Source organism: Aythya marila (assembly GCF_965140915.1).
Source record: "Aythya marila genome assembly, chromosome: 5".
In the NCBI taxonomy this organism is placed as follows: Eukaryota; Metazoa; Chordata; class Aves; order Anseriformes; family Anatidae; genus Aythya; species Aythya marila.
In genome coordinates this window covers 24,520,489-24,543,609 of record NC_139046.1, presented here as the reverse complement: position 1 = coordinate 24,543,609, position 23,121 = coordinate 24,520,489, and the positions used below count along the sequence as shown (strand labels likewise).

General features: G+C 37.2%; 1 protein-coding gene across 7 annotated transcripts in view; it reads right to left on the bottom strand.

The window, feature by feature from the left end:
* Positions 1 to 23,121, bottom strand: part of MIPOL1 (mirror-image polydactyly 1) — a 195,920-nt gene that overhangs the window by 76,048 nt on the left and 96,751 nt on the right. For all 7 annotated transcript variants that reach the window (XM_082761244.1, XM_082761249.1, XM_082761248.1 and 4 more), the window contains one exon: positions 22,554 to 22,661. In XM_082761244.1, coding sequence (XP_082617370.1) covers positions 22,554 to 22,661 — 108 coding nt within the window. The remainder of the gene's footprint in view (positions 1 to 22,553; positions 22,662 to 23,121) is intronic.

Here is a 23,121-nt window from a genome sequence, read left to right as displayed (position 1 = left end):
TCAGTGGTATCAAAGCCTCTACCAAATTAAAGCTGTATTGGGTCACACAAATGGTTTTGATAAAAAATAATTTTAGAGGAGGTGCTGTGGATAGTGTCCTGCTAGGAGGGAATATTTATGCAACAAACAACCTCTTCCCAAATTATTCCCTGAGACAGAAACCACAGTCATTAATTATAGTGACAGAGCTTCTGCATGGAATACTTGCTGGTTTTACAAAACCAGCTCTAGACAATTCAAGAATGCCATCAGACTTTTGGATGAAATTGCTTGATTTGAGCCCTGAAGCAAATTCCAAAATAAATTTAAGCATAACACAACAAGCAAGCAAAGGATGTGCTGTTGAGTAGGAAAACAAACAAACAAACCCTGCATTTACTGCCACTTCTAGATTTCACCTGTATTTGTCCCTGCTTGGCCTTATTTCTTTCAGACAGAAGTGTTCTTTCAGTATTGGTGTGATCCCAGCACAGGAACAGGAAAAGCGTGAAGTATGGTAAATTTAGGACAGACCCCAAGAAATCACTTTGCAGATTTGCTACAAATGCCCAGACTCTTCTCAAGAGTCTAGGTGAAGCAGTATTTCCAGGTGAGATGCTAGGTATCATGTGCTGGACTTTGCAACACAATAACACTGTCACACAGTCTAGATCAGAGAGGAGCAACGTGTGGCTGTTCACAGCACCCACATGAAAAACTGTATCCCTTTATGTATACATCCCCAAAGATGACAATTGGTCTATTGCCCACATAATTATGCCTTTTCTTAGATAGCAGATTCTGTCTTATATCTGCAATGAATCTGTAAAGGCTCTGTGGTATTTCACAGCTATTTTAATGCTATAAATCCCTGAGTGAACAACTAGAGTGACTTACCAGACAGAATCCACCTTAAGACTGTAGGAGGAAACAATAAATCGGTTTTGACTTTTCTAAATCCAGGATGGCCTTGCTCTAGGTAGGACCATTTCCTGACTGAGAAGCAGACTGAGTAGAAGGTTAAGAAATTCTTCTGTCAGAATTTTGTGACAGTTCCTGAAGCAATAGGAAAAAGTGAATTCTCCCCAGGGCATTAACAATTCAGGTGACTGAATAAAAAAGGAAGTTAGTGAAAAACATAAAAAAAGGAATAAGGTAGAATAATAGAAAAATTCACTCATGATTGCATTCCTCAGCTGTATATCATAGAAATCTGAAATGCACATGTAAATCTAAATCAGCCTGAGACTCCACACAGTGAAGTATAGAGTCACACACATGGTTATTACATGACTAAATCAACAAGCCATAGGTTGATCCTGTTTTGACATCAGTTTTATATAACTTCTTCCTCAGTGCTGTTTCACAGAATAAATCAAAGTAGCAAGATGAAGCACAAACTGAATAAATGTATTTCATAGAGGCAATTCCATTTTCAAGGTCACTCAAGTTTTGACTCTGAAATTGCAGTCTTTAATTTTGCTCTTAATTAACCATTAGCTTTTACAGGGAGCAGGGAGTAATTTTAAGAGGTCAAAAAGTGAACAACTATCAGATTTTTAGAGGTGCTGAGGCAACTGTAGACAGTTACTTAGTGTGATACAAAAAAATTAAGTGGATTAGATACCTAACTACCATTAAAACTCATGAGAGGTTGGTATCCAAAACACTTAGAAACATTTTGAGTATTAGCTCCCTATTTACCTCTCTCTTACCAAGATCTCAGTTTTGTCTTCAGAACAAGGCAGTTACATTCACAAAACATTTTCTTTCCCTTTCATATATTGTCCTTACCCAGCTTGCTTTTAAAACAGATCCACACCTGGTAATTCAATAAACGTGGCAGCTTCCCCAACTTTCAGACATACCATTTAATTTTCTTCAAAGCCCCACTGAAATCAGCTCTGTGAACTCTTTAGATCTCTTGTTCCTCCCAGTTCTGATTCAAGGTACTGGCTTGCCTCCTTTACTGATATGAAATAGCACTGCTACCACCCTGCCTTTCATATTGCTTGGGAAAGCAGAGGTGGAAGTTCTGCTGCACAGCACAAAGGGAGAGATCATCATTCTAGGACAATTTCTGTTTATCCAGAGTGCCCAATCTGGAGGGAGCTAGTCTGTTTCCACTATGCTCTGATGAGATCAACATCAACGTGTTAGATCAACGTGTTAGATCAACAGTATTAACCAGTACTCTGGTTAGGTTAGGTGACTTGGTTAAAGGTTTTCATGTTGTTCACCACAATATGGTGACCTTAAAATTATAAGCTTGATAGACAGTTTCAAGAAGAAATCAGTCCAAGGGAGGAATCATTCCTCTATCAGCACTGCTTTCTTTCTTTGCACCACAGGAAAAACAAAAAAATGAGCTATGTTAAGTGTTCCACCGAAAGCCCACAACATTGTATTTACGAGGCAGACATATTTCTACAATCAGCAATGTCATTTGAAGTAGAAAGGTAGAAGAGATGAAAAATCAGTTAAAAAAAAAAAAAATACTAGAGAAAGCAGGTTTTTTTTTTTTTTTTTTTTTTTTTTTTTTTTTAAACTTAACTGTATAACCCTTGGCTAGACAAGGGCATTTGCAGGAGAAAATGCAAGCTAAGACATTACAAAAAGTTAATATACATCAAATACTAGGGTTCTGTCCAGCAAAATTCTACTCAGAAAAAAGTTGTAAGATAAGTTTCAGGGAAGGTGGCAGAGATAGTGTTATATATATATACATAATGTGTGTATATATATATATATATATATATATTTAATTGGCACACTGGAACATATATGTCTAAATACTGGAATGCAATATCACTTTGCAACAAAATTACAAATTTCTGGTATTATTTTTACCACTACTACTACTAGTAATAATAAATCCCACTAAGTTAATTCTATTTTTGCTAGGAAAAGAATGACCAGCAAGATTAAAAAAATAGCTTAAGAGATATGAAAAAAAAAATATATACACACAATCTGATAGACTAGAAAATTTAGAAAAGTTCAGCTAGGCACAAAAATGCTGTTAATGATTAGCTGCATAACAAGAGATTTATCTCTGTCTTTTTTTCTTTCTTTTTGTGTGTACGTGTGTTGCAAAGGCAACACAGCCACAGTGCAGGTCTGTCTGTGCCATTCTTAGGCCACTTTCAGGCCGATTGAGAAAAGCTGGAAAGTAAACACAGGTGTTTTAAAACTGGAGCCGCTGTCACGGACAACCACAAACACCCTTAACTCTGATGTGGCAACGCCTCTTTCCCGCCCTCTCTTTTTTTAAAGTAGTGCCCCAAAAGAACATGTCAAATGTTTCACCTTTCACCACCTCAAAATAACTTGGAGCTCATAGTATTGTCTGGGAAATTGCAAGCAAAAAGATCATTTTTTCATTCCTTTTCAGATGTAGCCAACTACAAATCAGTTGCATGAAAAAGAGCCATTCTATTTCTAATTATTTTATTTTCAGTGCCCACTGACATACCTGCAAGCACCATGCTACAAGTTGAACCCTTTCTTCCTTGAATGTAATTCAGACTCCTCATTTTCATGATTCAGGTTCAACTAAAGACAGCTGGGGGATTTTGCAATAATTAAAGAAGAGATTTAACCCAGTGGATAAGAGGAAAAATAAAAACAAAACAAAACCCCGAGTCCCCCAAACTACAAGAATGAACCTTGATTTTCAATTATTGTGCAAGAATACGTACAGAACTGAAAAAGCACTTGCTTGTAAATTAGCTATTCCAGGAAACAGTGCATCCTGTTCAGCAGCCCTGAAGTACTGACTAGAGAAAAACTATGGAAAGCAAAAGCTGACCTAATTCCCAGAAATTATGTTGTTAGTCTTCACTTATGCAATCAATGTGAAAAAAAAAAAAAAAAAGAAAAAAAGAAAAAAAGAAAAAAAAGAGAAAATAATGATCAGGTGACAAAAATGAAACAGCTCCAGCTACAGCCAGTCCCAATATAATTTTAGAAGGCTGGTGCACTAACCAGAGATGGTGACATTTGGACTGAAACTACAGCCCCAGCAACACACCTTGCCTCAAAAAGCAGAACGGGTTCATAATCTATATATTAAAATCTAGATCAAGAAAATAAGAATGACAGTTTATATGGAAAATGGTGCGAGCCTCAAAACCTCTATCAACAGTGAATGTGCTGCAGACATATGTTCTTTTCAGCAATACTATATGTCAAAATCAGGCCTTGCTTATTGCAAAGGATGATTTTTCTTGTCAGTCTCAGCCTCCAGATTCCTGAACGATTTTCTTTTTGACATAGATGCTTACACACCCCCGCTTCAAAAACCAGACACCAGACTGTCTGCGTGTCCTGTACTCTAACTTAAACAAACATGAACTACTTCATAAGATAGACAGAGCTCAGGCATACATTTATTTATTTATTTTAGGACATAAGCAGGATTTTTCTTTTTCCAAAAGTGTGTGGTAAAGAGACAGTATTATTTATCAGAGGACCTGTCTGAATGGCCCTGAGCATCCTCATCCTGTTAACTTCCCAGGGCTCTCAAAAACATTCACAACCTCACAGAATAGTCCTCAAAAGATGACTTGCAAATTTAAATTATACATTAAAAACCAGTCACTGTTATTCCCTGTAGGCCATTTTATGTCCAAATTACACACTATTTTGTATACGTTATTACAAGTCTAACAAATAATACATGCAAAACTTTGCTGCATCTAGCCAACAGAACACAACTGTAACAAATGTAATGCATTAAGTTTCTGTCATCAGCCAATGTTACTCACAGTACCGTGAATCACCTAACAAATTATTAAATTGCACACATGTGCACACTTCTTAACCTACGCATGCAAACATTGCAGCAAAAGCCATAAAAAGCAAGTGTATTCACAATTTAGCCTCATTTGTTGCTACTTCTGGCCTTTGCATTAAGCACACATGACTCAAAAATCATATACTATTAAGACTATTGCACATAATGGAGAAATTAGACAACAACATTGTGTGTAAATTAGAGTGTTTATGGGTTTGCATTAGAAATACTTTTCTGTTAAAATAGAAAGGAATTGTTCTTGACTGTAATACAAACCAATAGTTTAATTTGGTCCATTAAAAAAAGTGCATTAATACGCTAACAGAGAAAGCCATTAAGCATTTTGATAGCAACAATTCAGAGGCAGGTGAAAACAGAGGGAAGAAATGCTTTTTGAACTAACCCGTTTAAAGAACAAAAATTTCACTCCACACAATAACGCAGCAAAAATGGTGTTATTCACCTGCAGGTTTGGGAAAGCTCAGAAAGTATGTTTTAGGCTAATAAATGGGAGTTAGGGGAACTTAATCAAACTACTAAATACCATTAAACAGCAATAACAGATTTATTCCTCAGCACTACAGTGACCTCCTGGCCAAAAACTAATTTCTCATCCTTCCAGCCTTTTGTATAAAAAGTTAATACTCAGTCACAAAAGGGGCTGATTGTTGAAGCAAGAAACTCACATTCACATTCTGAAAGACAAGGGGCACTTTCAGCTGCACCTAACTTCAAGAGAAGTTGTAGACACTCAGCATTGGACACTTACTATTACTTGATGCAGCTCTGGAGAGCAACTACTATTTTTTTTTTTTTCTCATGTGTCTTGAAGACCTGGCATGAGAAGTACAGTAAAACTGTAAAAAAGTACTACAGAACTTTAACCGTAAAAAATGAGCATTCATAAATGAAACAAACAAAATGAGAAGCTGATTTCATCATTGAGAAATGGGGAGAAAAACCCCTCAGATTACAAAACGGGGCCCTAATCCTGCAAGTTTTACTCTTATGAATAATATGTACTCACAGAAGTAGCTTCCTGAGTGAGGCTTACTGGATTAGGCCCCAATTTGTGAAAATGTTGTTTCTGGACTGAGACATGCTATTTTAACTTTCAGGCTGGAATGAAGTTTTCAGAGTGGAGCTCTTAAGCCCTAAAGACAGAGGTTAGAGTGGGAACAACGCAAGGGTGTGAAATACGCTGCTGCTGCTACAACGTCAACTTTGCTTGGAAATTTTTTTCAAATTACTAAAGAAACGAAATATGAAGTCTGATGTCATTCTCTTCAAACATAAACACATCTCAGCAAGACTACGAGCCTTTTTCTCCAAAAGGATAACTGAAAAAACAAGAATATGAGAAGCAGACATTCCTTCGTGAGGACAAAGTTAATAAAACATTTTATTTGGGAAGTAGACACAATACGATTGGAGTTTGACGGTGCACTTAACTCTGTTCTAATGTTTTAAAAAAATTGACAACACTTGTCAAAAGATGTAAAAAATTGTTTTGTGGTCCAAGAAGTCACTCAGCAAGAATAATTTTTAAGCAGCTTTTCCTTTTGTTGCAGTTAAAATTAAAATCCATGCTGTGTAATCCTTGGAGTCAATCTGTAATTAAGGGGATTTGAAGAGAGACCACGCATTGCATTAATGATAAAATTTAATATCTGTTTTAATACTCTAACATAAGAAAAAACCCTAAGCAACATACAAAAAAAGCAATCATCTCCCTATTTTGTGTGAATGTAGCATATATACACCATTACTATTTCTTGCAGCAATGCTGTATTTGATGTTAGCTTTTTGTTTATACACCAAATGTTTCAGGATTTAGCAACTACAGAGCTTAAAACTGCATCTGTTTGAAAGTTGGCACCCAGGTTTAATAGGCTAGATAAACAGATTTTATTTTATCTAGTTTGGAAAATGAGTGTTTCTGTTGTTACTGCCGTACAGCAACTACAAACGGAAGTAGCTATCCAAGCATTTCCGAGATTTCAGTCACTCTACCCTGAGTCTCTCTCTCTTCTAACATCTAAGACAATTACACCTCAGCTGTAAGAAATAGAAGCAGATAATGAACGGAACTAATTCATTTCATATTCTTAATTATTAGCATATAATTAATAATTAAAAGTCTAAAAAAAAGTCTAATTACAAAAAAAGAAAAAAAGTATTTGGTGCACTCCCCTCTAGCCTACATGCTCCTTTTCCAAAGAAAAACTTTGAAATGTCTCTTCAAAATAGAGCTACTTGACACCAAGTAGTGGATTCAAACTACCTGCAGTTGTTGAACAGTGGAGGCAAGCACAGTTCAATTTTTTAAAATAAAAACCTGCATTAAATAGTTCCATCCTTTTAAGAGATGGAGAGATGGGGTAAAGGATTATAGTACCGTGGCAATGAGGTATTCTGTGATTCTTTTTTTTTTTTTTTTTCCCCAAAGAACTCAGTTAAGAAGTATGGTTAAAGTAAAAGTGTCCATAATGAGATTTTGGATGGAAAGAGTTTGAAGGAATATGATTATTATTTATTTTTTTAAAACTGAGAAAGCACAATAGAGTCTTTTAATGTGGGCATCAAAGATTTTTCCTATTAGAATGTGTTCTGGTCTGAGCTTTTCTGAAAGAACTAGTGAAGCATAAATGTATGCTTACCAGATCTTCTTGTATCTTGTAAGATACCTAGTTTATGAAAACAAATTTCAATAGTTTCCACTATCTCTGAGTTCTGTTATAACAGCCTAAACGTGTGTGGCACCACCTTTGAGACTTTGTATATTTGAGACCCAGCTCCATTAAAATTCAAGTGCATGTGGAACTCACAAGCTTAGATCAAAGTAAGAAAGGGCTCCTTTCTTCTCAAAATTTAGATCTTATAATAGTAACTGTTAGTGTCAGGAGGACTGCTCTCTGGAACAATCACTGCTATGTATGTACACTGAATCAGGGCTTAATCTACAAGACTACCTTCACTATTTGAAAGCCTGGTCCAAATGATGCTTGCAGTGTAAATAATAATTTAAATTGTATTGATGTATTCAAAATAAGTTCTCAAAATTTTTCAGAATGGGTGGCCAATGTAATTGTAAAGACAGAACTCTGTGTGCAAATCACAACACCTTAATAACCCCTCCAGCGTCACAGTTATTTCTTTAATAATCAAATACAAGCAAGCATTGAAATAATCGTCTTCATTGTGATCCACAAGGAAATGGCAAATTTATGAAACTGAACAGAATCTGAACATACTTAGTAAAACTGGGAAAGATGACCTCTGTTCTTGAGCAGAGAACCAATTTTGGAGATGGAAAGAACAGTATCAACAAACACAGTTCAGAAAATAAAGTCCCAGTAGGTTTCTTTATGTACTAATCTAAGTATAAAATGACATTTGAGTCTTTGAGTTTAATTTTTAATTGCAAATTTGGCTGTTTAGCAGCTTAACACAATCACCAGTTCACATCAATACCGTGTTTAGGAAATGTGATGTGTACTTATTTAAACAATAACATTGTTACTTCAACTTGTTAGCCAAAGTTTTAAGGCATCTGTCTTCTAATTTCACATTTTTATTGCTTTTTCTTTGTAAAATACATTTACCTTACCAGTAATGAAAGCTGAATTTTGGAAATAAGAACACAGCTGGCTGAATTCTGGAGGCATAAAAAATTGAGGTTTTAATTGAAAACACATTTTATAGGAGAAATCAGACCTTCTTTGAATGTTTCCAGTGAACAACTTTTTTTTTCCCCTTTGTATCGAGCAATTTTGATTCAGCTACTTGATGGAGCCAGCTATGCATGCAGTGTTTCTAAATATGAAGATTCATATAAAATATGTTGAATTGAAATCCTAATGCATTGATATGCCTCCGCTGATGTGAACCTCATTTTACACTTCTGACATCTTACAAACCATATACACGTAAAACACGGTTAAGTACTTCATATGCCAAAATTCTATCTCTGCTTGTATTAATGTGTTAATCAGTAAAGATATATTACCTCCAGAATAGGTATAACACCAGTAAGCCTGCAAAGGTGTTTTTTTTTTTTAAATATGGTTAAGACCTGGAAACTAAGAATTACTACCAAATCTACAACTTAACTCCTAATGTGTAACTTAGTACTCTAAAGCTTATTCCTACAGAAAAGCCAAAGCTCTGCTGCCAGTGTATCTCATCAGAAAAGCTGTGATCTGCCAGAAAAGAGATGAAGAACATTTTACCTCATAAAGCAAACTTTCAGAGAAGAAAAATAAAAAGGTTAAAATAAATAAAATGCCGCCATTCGTTCTTTCTGCTTTTCAAGCATTTTTTATAAAGACCTCTATAATGCCAGGATAGAAATACAAATCTACAACACACAACACATCTCACAACACAACACACAACACATCTGTGCAGTGTAAAATTGTGAACAGAAGAGTCCACTTTTCCTTTATACCTCTGCACGGCCACACACTTAGAAGGCAAATCAGGATTTTGCTTTTATTTATGGGGAATAATAGTCATTTAAAATCATAGGGAATTATTGTAAATGTGCTTTTGCACCAGACCAAATAAACAGATGGCAGTTAAAAAGGAGAAGCAAATCAAGCCCTGACTCCTCCAAGCACATGATGCCTATGCACATTACTGCACTTTTTCTTTTGACTTCATCTCATTGTAAAACCTAAAGAAGTTTCTCACCTGGGAACAGACTAGTAAAGATTTTCAGGTTACAACAGACAGACAGACAAATAGGAGCAAACAAATAGTATCTTGGGGCTTCTGAATTGAGGTTAGTCTACAGCCTTAAGACCATAATAAGACCTAATGTTTCAGTATTATCCTTAATCTGTCCCCCTTCTACTCCAAGCAGTACTTTATATAATCACTTGCTAGCATGGGATTCTCCAGCTCTGAACAGAAACTTGGATAAACTTAAACATACAAAGACCAAAGATTACCCTTAGTACGTACATATGATTCTGAAATACTTATATTGATCTTTTATCCCATCCCTGGTTTCCTTTACCCAAGATCTAAAGTGGATTCTATCAATTCTGAGAGACATTTTAGATAAGGAGGTCATGGATGGGTCAGAGCAAGACCTTTGCTATTTAATGACCCTGTAGCTTGCCTTTTGCACAAGAGCTTAGGTTACTACATTTTATACATTTTATTGTAGGACAAATAACTAACATGTCATCATGCACTCAGGCTCATGATTTTGTTTACAGTTGCTGCTCAAACACAAGAGGATCATTTTCTTGTGCAGCATATAAAAAAAAGGGTATACAGTAAGACACAGAAAAAATGGCTTTAAATTAAGGTTTATCACACTTTATACATGCATTAGTACGATTTCATATGTATAAAAAAATTTGTAAAATAAAAAGTAATACAATATCACTCCTCCTCTTCTTTTGTTTAATCTGTTATCTTGTCTCCAGCATCATTTATTACTCAGCCTCTGTGAGAAAGGAAAAAGTTAACATTGGCTAAATATTTTTGGTACTTGCTTTGCTTTATTAGAGTACTATGTGGATACATCTTTGAAAACTATGCCAATGTAAGTCTTAAGATGTGATGTTGGGAACATTTATTTTATTCTTTCACGCTGTAAAGCCACAGTGGGTGGTTACTTATAGAACCACGAGCAAAATCCACTGAAGATTAGGGATTATATTATTAACAGAAACTAATACTAAAGGCTTCTTTAAACATTGCAGAAAACAGTTACTGGTTTACATACAAAATGGTTTCAGATTTAGAATATCACATCTAAATTGAGAGATTGGATACAATGCATTTGTAGCACAAAATTGCATCAGGGGAGGTTCAGACTGGACACGAGGAAAAATTTCTTTACCATTAGGGTTATCAAACACTGGAAGAGGCTTTCGAGAGAGGTGGTTGATGCCCCTTGCCTGTCAGTGTTCGAGAGGCATTTGGATAACTCCCTTCAATAACACACTTTAACTTTCGGTTAGCCCTGAAGTAGTGAGGCAGTCAGACTTGATCTTTGAAGATCCTTTCAAACTGAATGATTCTATTCTATTCTATGCTTGGAAATATGATTTATAGTATCGAATTATAATTTTACATTATTTATAGTGGCAAATGAAAGACATATGAAGACATATGAAGAGCAGTTGAAGTCATTTGGTTTGCTCAGCTTAGAGCGGACTGAGAGGAGGCCTCATGGCAGCCTGCAGCTTCCTCACGAGGGAGAGTGGAGGGGCAGGTGCTGATCTCTTCTCTCTGGAGACTAGCAAGAGAACCCAAGGGAATGGCTTGAAGCTGTGATGGAGGAAGTTCAGGCTTGATGATTTAAAAAGGTTCTTCACCAAGAACACGCTTGCGCTTGGGCACTGGAACAGGCTCCCCAGGGTCAAGGTATTGAGCCTGCTGGAGTTCAAGAAGCATTTGGACAACACTCAGATCCATAGTTTGATTTTTGAGTGGTCTGTGTGGAGCCAGGAGTTGGACTTGATAATCAATACTGTTTAATATCCTTATCGATGCTGATGATCAAAGTGATTGAGTGTACCCTCAGCAAGTTTGCAGATGACACCACGTGAAGTAGTGCAGTTGACACAACAGAAGGAAGGGATGACATCCAAAGGGACCTGGACAAGCTAGAAAAGTAGACCCAGGTGAACCTAATGAGGTTCAGCAAGGCCAAGTGCAAGGTCAACCCCACCTGGGTTGGGGCAATCCCAGACATGAGTACAGACTGGGAGAAGAACTCATTGAGAGCAGCCCTGCAGAGAAGGACTTGGGAGTTTTGGTGGATGAAAAGCTTGACACGAGCTAGCAGTATGTGCTTGCAGCCCAGAAGGCCAACTGCATCCTGGGCTACATCACCAGAGGAGTGGCCTGCAGGTTAAGGGAGGGGACTGTCCCCCTCTGCTCTGCCCTTGTGAGGCCCCACTTGGAGTGCTACATCCAAGACTGGGGCCCCAGCAAAAGAAGGATGTTGATCTGATAAAGCAGGCCTGGGGGAAGAGCACAAAGACGATGAGAGGGCTGGAGTGCCTCTCCTGTGAAGAAAGGCTGGGTGAGCTGGGGCTGTTCAGTCTGAAGAAGAGAAGGCTCTGGGGAGACCTTATTGTGACCTTTCAATACTTAAGGAGGGCTTATAAAAAAAGATGGAGAGCAACTAATTTTGTGAACAGATAATAGGACAGGGTGGAATGGTTTTAAACTAAAAGAGGGGAGATTAGATGTTAGGAGGAAATTCTTCACTCAGAGGGTGGTGAGGCATTGGAACATAGAAGTCCACAGAAGTTGTGGTTGCCCCATCCCTGGAGGTGTTCAAGGCTAGGCTGGATGGGGCCCTGAGCAACCTAATCTAGTGGATGCCATGTCTGCTCATGGCAGTGCAGTTGGAATTAGATGATCTTCAATGTCCCTTCCAACCCAAGCCATTCTATGATTCTATGATCCTTGTCAGTCCTTCCCAACTCCGGATATTCTATGATTCTATAACATGACACTAGCTCAGATGTTCAAAGTACTACTACTACTACTACTAATATATTATTAGGGAGAATGAAAGAAAAATGAACCAAGGCTGGAGCAGGTAACAATGCCATTGATACCAATGAAGCTTATCATTACAGTTAATGGGGTCTTTGTTATTTAAGAATGTACTTTCTCACATGAACAGCTTTTCTAACACTATTGTGGTTTCTACAGTATGTTTTGCTTGCAGATTCTGTGATTCCAAATACAACTATACTGACGGATTTCAGTGTAATTTAGAACTCATTAATTCCTTGTCATGGTTTTAAAGCATGGGTGTCATTTTTAAGGAGATAAGGAGCAAAATAACACATAGCAGTCAGATTTCTAGAAGGCCACAGGATGCTTGCATAGATTTTTTTTTTTTTTTTTTTTTTTTTTTTTTTTTACAATTTCAGAAGGTCTGTTTATTTCAGGATATATATTTCTGGAATACATATATCTGCAACCTGCCTCAGATCCATAAATTACTCCAATTTTGAGGTACATTGGTGCAGCTTAGAAAAACAATATAAAAATGCTGCAAAAGATTTACACTTGAAAAAAATGTAAATCTTTTGCAGATCTTACTGTACTGTAAGTCCAAGAGGCCGTGCCACTGGGCAAGAAAAAAATTCCAGGAAGGCAAACAGTGATCAAGTGAATCAACCATGCAAAGTGAAATCTATCCTTTTAGAAGGAAAAGCAGGTACCTGAAAGTGCATAGTATTTGTAACATATGAAGTTAATATAAGATGTGCAATTACAGAATGGTTAAATGAAAAATATGGATGAGAGGGCCATGTCAATAGAAAGGTCATGGTCACAGAAGTGTACTATCATGAAATAGGTGATTCTTTGCACAGAGTGCAAAAGTGAGGACATGGAAGCAGTCTAGATGAGCGGGAGAATGATAGTCCAGATTTAAAATAACCTGAAAACAAAATATTGCACAGTAAGTACCTGCAGTAAGTAGCACAGTAGGTACTATTCATTAGAAATAATACTTTTGATAACCAGAAGTAACAATATTGAGTGACCCACTGGGAAGACAATTTCCGCATATGAAATGGAAACAAAATATAAAACATTCAGACAAAAGATCTGAATGACCACATCATCCCCGATGCCAAAGAGACGTTTGTAGTGTATACAAACAGTTTGTTGATGTTTAAGATCATCAAGTGTAATGTGATGCCAAGATAGATTCGAAGCCTGTCAAATAAAAAGCAACAGACCTCCAAGGAATTTTTAGTGAGCAGATGAAAGTGCACAGCAAACACAGTGCGAGTTTCTTAATGCTTAGAACTGAATTAAAGTTCAATAAACATATCTGCTTTGGTTAGAGATGTTCAGTATCTGTTAACAGGAGAGAAGGAAGACAAACTCATCAGGTAAGGTGAACAAACGCTTGTTGCCAGGATGCTCTTTGTTCAGTCTGTCAAGACACGAGCAGTGCCATTCTTGTGCTGGTGTTTACAGGTAATATGAAACATTCCAAAATTACTTCAGATACACAATACTTTGGAAAAGTATAACTAAATTAGACAGAAGCAAGTCTTCTCAAAATAATTTTCTGGACAAATATTGTTTTGCCTATAAACATTCACTCTACTCCATGTATTACTTTGCTTTGAAATAATTTTGACTCAAAGTCACAGTAAGTAAGAAACAACACTGCTTGGTCTTCTTTCATTTGAACAAAGTCCAAGAAATCCTTAGCAACTGTTGTGAAAAGAACAACATACACACAGGGTTGCCTTGTGAGACAATGTTGTCAGTGAAAGGACAGCCTTACAGATAAAGAAAGGTGGCACAACCAGTGCAACCGATGCAGCAAACTCTGGTACATATGCTTGTTTCCTTCAATTCAGTAACAACCCAAGGCTTGACTGGGTTCAAAATTCTGTCCCCTAGTAAACCAAGAACAGAACTACTACTACTACTACCACCACCACCTTCTATTTACAGCCCTGGCAAAAATATGGCCACTTAAAGAGATCACTACCTGCCCTCTGAAAAATCATGTAAAATCTTATGTCAAACCTCATTCCCCTGAAACTAGGGAGATAATCTTTCATTTACAACTGATTTATCAGACTCTAGAACACTGTTTTTCTAGAGGGATTCTGGATGACTTGACTTTCAGTAAATGGCAAGTGTTGCATTTCATCATTTATTCCCCTCGTTCTCCATCAGAGGAAAATATTGTATTATTAGCTTATGCTACATTTAGGGAATTATTGTAACTTTTGTATACTGCTACAAACAAAGATATTTTTGTTAATGAATACAAATATCTATCAGTGCAAAAGCATCAATTACTGGGTAAGAAGATAACTTATTAAGAATGTAGTTGCCACTTTTTGGAGACACTGTAAGTTTAGCAGAAAGGAATGCAAAAAATTAACGTTCAAGTGGAACATGGGCAAAATTATTTTTGCTGGATTTGTACATGGCCTCATTTTAGTGTTCATTTACAACATGATGCACCGGCTTATACTAAGATCTTCTGTGGTGTTCTGTACTGCTTCAAAATACCAGCCATAAAGTGAGTAATCATTCTAGCATGGATAAGAGCTAAGCAGACTTGGGTCTAATCTCAGTAACAACCTGTAAGACAACCTGTAAGTGATTTGGGTGCAGCACAAGCAAAGGCTCTGTTCAATGGTAATTAAGACTGCAACTGCACCTATTCTGTCTGCTAGAGTGTCTAGGAAGAACCAACTGAAGAAAAATGTTTGTGTATTCTTATCCAGATTGCCAGCAGCGTGTTCAAAGTTTTACTAGGTCTTTTATTTCCACCTCCACTATGTACTTAAAAGCAAAGACTATTCAAATTTAGCAAACTTCCACTCAAAAAATGGAATAGTGATCTCTTATACTTTATAACAGTTTTATTGGAAGGGCAGCAAATTTGTCTCCCACAAACCCCAGGCACTTAAAAGCAGCATACACACTGCTTCTGGGTAGCTACTGGAGAGTGCAATGAACATATTACATAATTTTGTATATAAACTGAAATGGACAGCTCTCCTGAGAGAGGAAGAGAAGCATCACCTTTCTTAGGAGGCTCTTGTACAAAGTTAGAGACTGTACATGTATCTCGTTTTGATAAATCCTCTAGTATTTTATCCACATATAAATTATTGACAGAATAGCATGAAGAACCTTTCAGGATTAGTTGTATTGTTTGCTGGAGGTAACCTGCAAGAATCCTTTTAACTACTCCTATTGCTCTTGAAACATTCCTGTAACTTCAATAAAATAGAAACAGATCATAAGCAAATGCAAGGGCAGGGTGTATCTGGTCCCACTAAGCAGCACATCTGCAATTTACCTTTCCTCCTCTCCTACTTCCAAGATGCAGCTGGCATCCCAGTCTTCAAACACACCTATAAATTCATTTGCAAATGGGGTTGCAGTCCCTTTTATACATAGTGTGATATCCTATACATGTGACATCCTGAATGAAAAGCATTATTTATACATATGACATCCTGAATGAAAGCATAATTGCCTTATGGTTAACTCCAGAGAACAAGCTCTTAAACTGAGCTTTCAGAGGTTCATATTCTCTGTTAGATATGGAGGGAAAGTGCATATTGGCCAGAGGCGTTTACTGCAAAATGCAAGGGAAATTTTATCATATGACTGACAAACAGTAACACCATGTCAACAAGAAGTTCAACAGCAAGTTTTAAACTTTTCAGGGAGTAATATCTAGTTATACTGTAGACTACATATTAGAGAAAGGTATAATAGCCACTTCACCACTAGATAGCATAGCTATTCATCTGTTAGCTGCAAAATATTGTTAATCAGCAACTGAACTGTTTTCTATTACTCAAACAGTATTGCAGTTAATAATGGTATAACAGATGAAATGGCTGAAGTCAGCAGAGATGTGTTCTGGATGCGATTGGGGCTTGCCATGTTCATAGGTTTCCAATAAATCAAAAAAATCTCTGCTGCCTTATATAAAATGATTATTAAAATACTGAAAGGCTTTTCTGTCATTCTTCTAGGATGCAATTAATGACTATAATAAATATAAAAAGTTGTATGCTCAATTGAATAGAAGTGATGAGATTTGAATCTCCTAGTCTCCTATCACTGGTTCAGGCAAGTTTCTCTGGATTACTAAATATTTCAAAAGCATGTGGCTCTGTCAGAAAAAAAATCAGAGGCTTTATAGACATAAATCAGCTCTAAACACAGGAAAATGAAGCTCTGAAACTTCAGCCCCGAAGCTCTAAACATGAAAATACTGTTAGAATGACTAGACATAGGCCACAACTACTATCTTCCGAAAGCAGCCCTTTATTCAATAACCACTACTATATGTCTAAATAGGATGGATACTCCACGTGTTTCAACATTAAGAAACATTCTAAACTTCATGTTCAAGATTTTTAAAAAGTATTTTAACCTCTCAAGACATCAGATCTTTCTGGGATTATGCTCTTCATAAATGACATGTTGACTGGATTTATTCTTGTGGTTGGCATAGCATAGCAGGTATGGAAAAACAGTTTCCAATTAACTTGGGAATCAAACCAGAGATCAACACAATTTATGAAGGGAATCAGGAAGTACTTAATTTAAGTCTTACAGAGTGGCTTTTTCATGGGCATCCTCACTGGATTATCTACAAAACACTACGTACTATAGATTTCCTGCCCTTGACACAATTCTTATGTGTCAGCAGAAAGGAGGTGATAACAGCCATAATTGCTTTATGACACTACTGTAGACGAATTTCTGATGGATCTTGCAGGCCAGTTTCTTGCCCATTGCTCTAAATTTATGATATCATTAATAAAACCATGGAAGCATTTAGGATGAATTCTACAGAAAGTGAAAACTAAAAAAAATGATTAAACAAAGTTCTAAAAGAAAAAAAAGGACAATCATAACCAAAGATTACCATCCTAACAATTCTGAAGAAGAGAAATAACCTTTACAAATTCTAATGACATCATATTTGGCTGGAGTAAACTCATTAAGTCACTAAAGGGCACCTGATTTTTGTATCACCATGAAACGGACTCTCCTCCATTCTAAGAGTTTGGCTTGAAAGTAAATTACTATGTCTCTTTGGTGTTTAAAGCAGATTAACAGCTGCTTTATAAAGAATGTACCTCCTGATTAAAAATTACAAAATAATTTTTTTTTATTTTAATATTTATTAAATATTTTTTATCGGTGCTGGGGCCGGTCCTCTTTAATATCTTCATCGATGATCTGGACGAGGGCATCGAGTGCACCCTCAGTAAGTTCGCAGATGACACCAAGTTAGGTGCGTGTGTCGATCTGCTTGAGGGTAGGAAAGCTCTGCAGGAGGATCTGGATAGGCTGCACCGATGGGCTGAGGTCAACTGCATGAAGTTCAACAAGGCCAAGTGCCGGGTCCTGCACCTGGGGCGCAATAACCCCAAGCAGAGCTACAGGCTGGGAGAGGAATGGTTGGAGAGCTGCCAGGCAGAGAAGGACCTGGGAGTGATGGTGGATAGTCGGCTGAATATGAGCCAGCAGTGTGCTCAGGTGGCCAAGAAGGCCAACGGCATCCTGGCTTGTATCAGGAACAGTGTGACCAGCAGGGCTAGGGAGGTGATCGTCCCCCTGTACTCAGCTCTGGTGAGGCCGCACCTCGAGTACTGTGTTCAGTTTTGGGCCCCTCGCTACAAGAAGGACATGGAGATGCTTGAGCGGGTTCAGAGAAGGGCGACGAAGCTGGTGAGGGGCCTGGAGAACAAGTCCTACGAGGAGCGGCTGAGGGAGCTGGGCTTGTTCAGCCTGGAGAAGAGGAGGCTCAGGGGCGACCTTATCGCTCTCTATAGGTACCTCAAGGGAGGCTGTAGCGAGGTGGGGGTTGGCCTGTTCTCCCACGTGCCTGGTGACAGGACGAGGGGGAATGGGCTTAAGTTGAGCCAGGGGAGTTTTAGGTTAGATGTTAGGAAGAACTTCTTCACTGAAAGGGTTGTTAGGCACTGGAACAGGCTGCCCAGGGAAGTGGTGGAGTCACCATCCCTGGAAGTCTTCAAAAGACGTTTAGATGTAGAGCTTAGGGAAATGGTTTAGTGGGGACTGTTAGCGTTAGGTCAGAGGTTGGACTCGATGATCTTGAGGTCTCTTCCAACCTAGAAAATACTGTGATTCTGTGAAATCATGCCTGTGAAAAAAAGAATTCATGTCTCCCTATTTTTCGTTCAAATCCAGTTAAACATTTTCTATGAATTTTCACATTATTTGTCCCACAAGACTTATTTCTTACTCTTTTTCAACAGAGTAAAGAGGACTGACACAGGCAAAAAATTTATTTTTCTTTATGAAAATATATTACTTGGAGCTCTGTATTTCAAAAATACACACTATAAAGCCAACAATCAAATGATCCACAACAATATTTGAATACTAATGAAAAAATATCAATTCCTTAACTGTTCTATGTTTAATTGAATCTGATATTTCAGCGTATTGTGGGAATATACTTATCAGAATCAGTAGAGACCAATGTTAATTATGAAGGCCAAGCACTAAAGAATAATCTTACGTATAGACTCTGACACATTAGAAGTGCAAAGTACTCTGCAGATCTTATTTTATGAAAATGTACTAAGAGTGCAAATGTATAGGCCCTTAGGAAGCAATTATCGCTAAAAGATTTAGCTATAATTCAATCTGAAATAAGAGATTTTTTTAAAAAATGGTTTCACAAAGAAGAGGATTATTTTACTTTAGCTATGGAAATACGGGCCCACACACTTCCCTGAATGACCTCTGTGCAGTTGTGGGCATTGCCTGGAGGGAAGATTTGAAATCAGTCTTGTCATGCAATTAATATAAACCCCTATGACTAATAAGGATACTATAAAAATTACGAGTACCGATTTGGCATTGTTGGACTGCATGGCCCACATCACTATAAGGAATGTTCTATCCCATAAATACATTAAATACACAAATCTTAAACCACATCATATTAATACATCTAACAGAGGTGTATTACCAAACATGTACAGATGTTACATCAAACACTAAGGTGAACTGGTACTTTATAGATCTATACACCACACCTTAAGTGTCATGTGTTTTATTTGTGTGACATGGGATGTAAAAGTATGTAAAAATGAAAGTATGCAGAGTGTTTACATCAGTTTTGCTATTCCCAGATCCTACATCTGTCCAGTTTACTGCCAGCACACCTCTCCTGCAGGTAAAAACAGTCTCTCCGCTGCTTTATTTCACTCAGGAGTCTATGTGCTACTGGTGCCTCAAAACAGGGTAGAAACAGCCCCATGAGGTAATATAACTAAAAATAAAGTCGAAAGCTTTCATTTTGTTTTACCTGTTAGACTCTAACATACGTTGAAAGAAATATGTTTCTTGCGGATACTGGTCTTACAGTTTTGTGTTTTTTTTTTTTTTCCTTCTGAGCAACTTACAATTGTGAGGTGATTTTAAAAATTAAGAGAGAAATAGTAACACTTAGGGTTTTGTTGTTGAGTATTTTAGGACAGTGCAGAGTCCTGAAACTCGCCTTTTATAATAAACTTTTATGCCATCCTTAATGTAGCCGATCCTTATTACAGTATTTTTATCAAGTTAAGACTAAAAGTATTCTTATACCACATCTGATGTTTGCACTTCCATTGCTCCCTAAAGCAAATCAAGTTCCTCATGTGCCATCTATCACCAAAATACATCTTTTGCCAAACTATGTCAGATAACATCTATTAATTTAAGAGAGTAGGGAAAAGTGATTTTTTCTTTTTTATTAAGTGTAAAAAAAAAAAAAATATATATATATATATATACACACGTATATACGTGTATATATATATATAATATATTTTTTCCTGGATATAATTTTTCCTGGAGGGACATAGAATGAGTATCCGGACTCCTCCTGCAGGAGTGTAAATGCTTCCATCTGAGTTAACAGTACATAGCCCAGTTTCTCACCTGCATGTGGAGATAGCTAAAGCAGTCAGCTGTTTGCATCATGGTGAAAATAATTGTGCTGATGTTTAACCCTGCACCACAGAGACAAACAGCCTGTTATATTTCTCTGAAAATGGTCAGACAACCCAGAGGATGACTGGCAGCAGCAGCCAAGAGGGCTGCTCAGGTCTGTACACACAACCTGTGCGTAGCACCCCTGACAGCTACTGAGCACGTACAGAAGGAAGGACAAGGCAGCTGAGGAGAGCAGGATTCCCCAGGGGAGGTGTGTGTCCAGAGCCCGTGTTGCACCACCTGGCAGGAGGCTCCTGAGGGGAGCTCTGCTGCCAACAGCACCAGAACCAAGCACCATTCAGGCCCAGAGTGCCGGTCCAACCCACGGCTAAAGAAGCGCTGATCTGACTTTCATCCCTACCAGCCAGTCTGTATTTTCCAGGCTATAGCTGCACTAAAAATGGATGATTAGCTTTTCGTTTAAATAACTGCTTAGGTCAGGATGAGTGTTGATATGCTGGATATCAATGCTGCCTGTATGAAATACTGGCAATAATAGGCATTTTAGTTTTCAAGGTCAAGAATTCAACTTAACCAAGCAGCCTTTTAAAAAGTACTCAGATGGCCCTGCCCTCACTGTAGACAACAGTAATATGAGCTGAGACAAACTTTAGAGAGGTACAACATTAATAAAGTAGAACTTCACCAGAAATTTAAAAGCATTCCTTTTTTTTTCCTTCCCCAACTCTCATCTCTAAAAGACTACGACCAATTAACCTCTAACTCTGAGAAAAAAAATAAATCAAAAAATGCCTGTGAGAGCCAGAAATTAAATTCTTTAAAGATTAGGTGCTAGGAGAGCAATATCAGGCTTAGGATGAAATCCTAGTAACACTCTCAACTATTAAGTCACTTCTTGCTCTGAAAATACAATTATTCTGTAAGCATTATGTCAGAAAATATTAAATGTAAAAGTGTATTCTCAATAAAGCATTTATATTTTCTGAAGGAAAGAGTCTGGGCATAACATTTTCAATGACACTGGAAAAACAAGTCAGCATGTGATTAATGAAAAGCAATATTATTTACTATAAGTAGCATGCTTGACAAGCATGAACTTTTAGTGATACCGGATTCAAAACAATGCTATTATTACAGTTAGAAACAGCTCTGAATATTTATGATCTCTATTTCTCGTCATCTGAGAATAGATTGCTTTCAATATTACTCACCTGATTTTGAAATAATCACTATGGATTCTGATGGCAATAAGATCATAGAACATATAGCATTTTTATGTCATGCAGCCTCTCTGTTTATTCATCATACTTTTTTTTTCCTTTTTTTTTTTTTTTAACTGAGAAATGTCAAATGACACACAGATTTACTTTAATTCCTATATCTTGCATTGGTTGAGTTGTTGCATGAATAACAATGTTCCCAACATTAAAAAAAAAAAAAAAAAAAAAAAGAAAGGAAGAAGGCGGCCGAGGAAAATCTGTGTATAAATGACATGTGCTTGGATCTTACTGCCTACATCAAACAGTTTTAAAATGACAACACAGTATCAACAAAGCAACTTCTGCCTTTACATTGTCTCTCCACTATCTATAAAAGAGATTTTTAAGAATATAGTGGTTGAATAAGCGTGCATGATACTTGCACATCTTACCTGGCATTTTCTCTTATTCTGGCTAGCAGTGAGACTGCTGGTTATGTAGCTATCAATTCCTCTGACGTTACAATTTCCCTTTCTCAAAGCAGCAATAACCTGTCACTTTACACTGTCCTTTCTCTGACCCTCTCCCGCCTCTCTGCTCATTTTTATTCTTATTGACAAGACTTATTATTCCTCCTCCCAATTCCAACTAGCTACCCTTTTGCAAATAGTAGTATCAACTATGTGGTCACTAGTAGTATAGGTCAACAATGTTATTAATATAGTACACACTGCTGGGAGCAGATCAAATAGCCATGCTTTAAAATATTAGTTTTGCAAAGGTACCGTGAGGCAAATAGTTGTAGTTTTCTTCACATTATAAAATGTAGTGCAATGACAGACTCCAAGAACCTAGTGTTAATTATCAGCCCAATATTTTTGAGTATGTTATTTTTTTCTTTCCTTTTTTTTTTTTCTTACACAAAATAAAATAAAACCATAACAGAAGGATGCTGTATCTGTGTTTAAAGAAGGGGTTGTTGGCAAACACCATAGCTCACTTCTGCTGAAATGTACACAACTGATATATGCAGCCCAGAAAGCTGGCACCAGGGGCTTACAACCTTAATTTGCCTGCAAGAAGAAATGGAGATTTACCTTCAGAGCACGTTCTTGATTGTTTTCAGCAGTCAGATGTCTCGTGTTGTTTGCTGAAGTCTGGTTCTGCTCTTTCAGATGATGAAGCTCCTGCTCTAGCCGTTTGCACTGCAACGAGGGAAGAATCCCATTAAGTAGAGGAGTGTGGGCATATTTTTTTCAACAAGCCAAATGAATTAACGTAAATAACCCCGTCACCATTTCTGCAGTAGAGAAAGCATTAGACAAAAGCATGTTACAATCCCAAAACAGCACTGGAGCTACATTTTAAAAATGTGCAGCATTATTCAGTTTCCTCCTAGTCCAACTGTATGTCAAAAAAAAGCAAAGTTTAGTGTCAGATAAAGACATTTTGCATAATGTTTTAAGAAGTCTTAAAAAATTGCAAAGGTATGGGGATGAAATTCTGCTCCTAGTTATGCCAATATAATACCGTATTTTGGCTTTTATGTATTGAGTAAGTGATTATCAAGGAAGTAATACATACTTTTAGAAAAGCAAGCACCCTCTTAAATATAAATTAAACACCCTCTTCCCAACCAGCCTTTTATAAGGAAATACACATGTA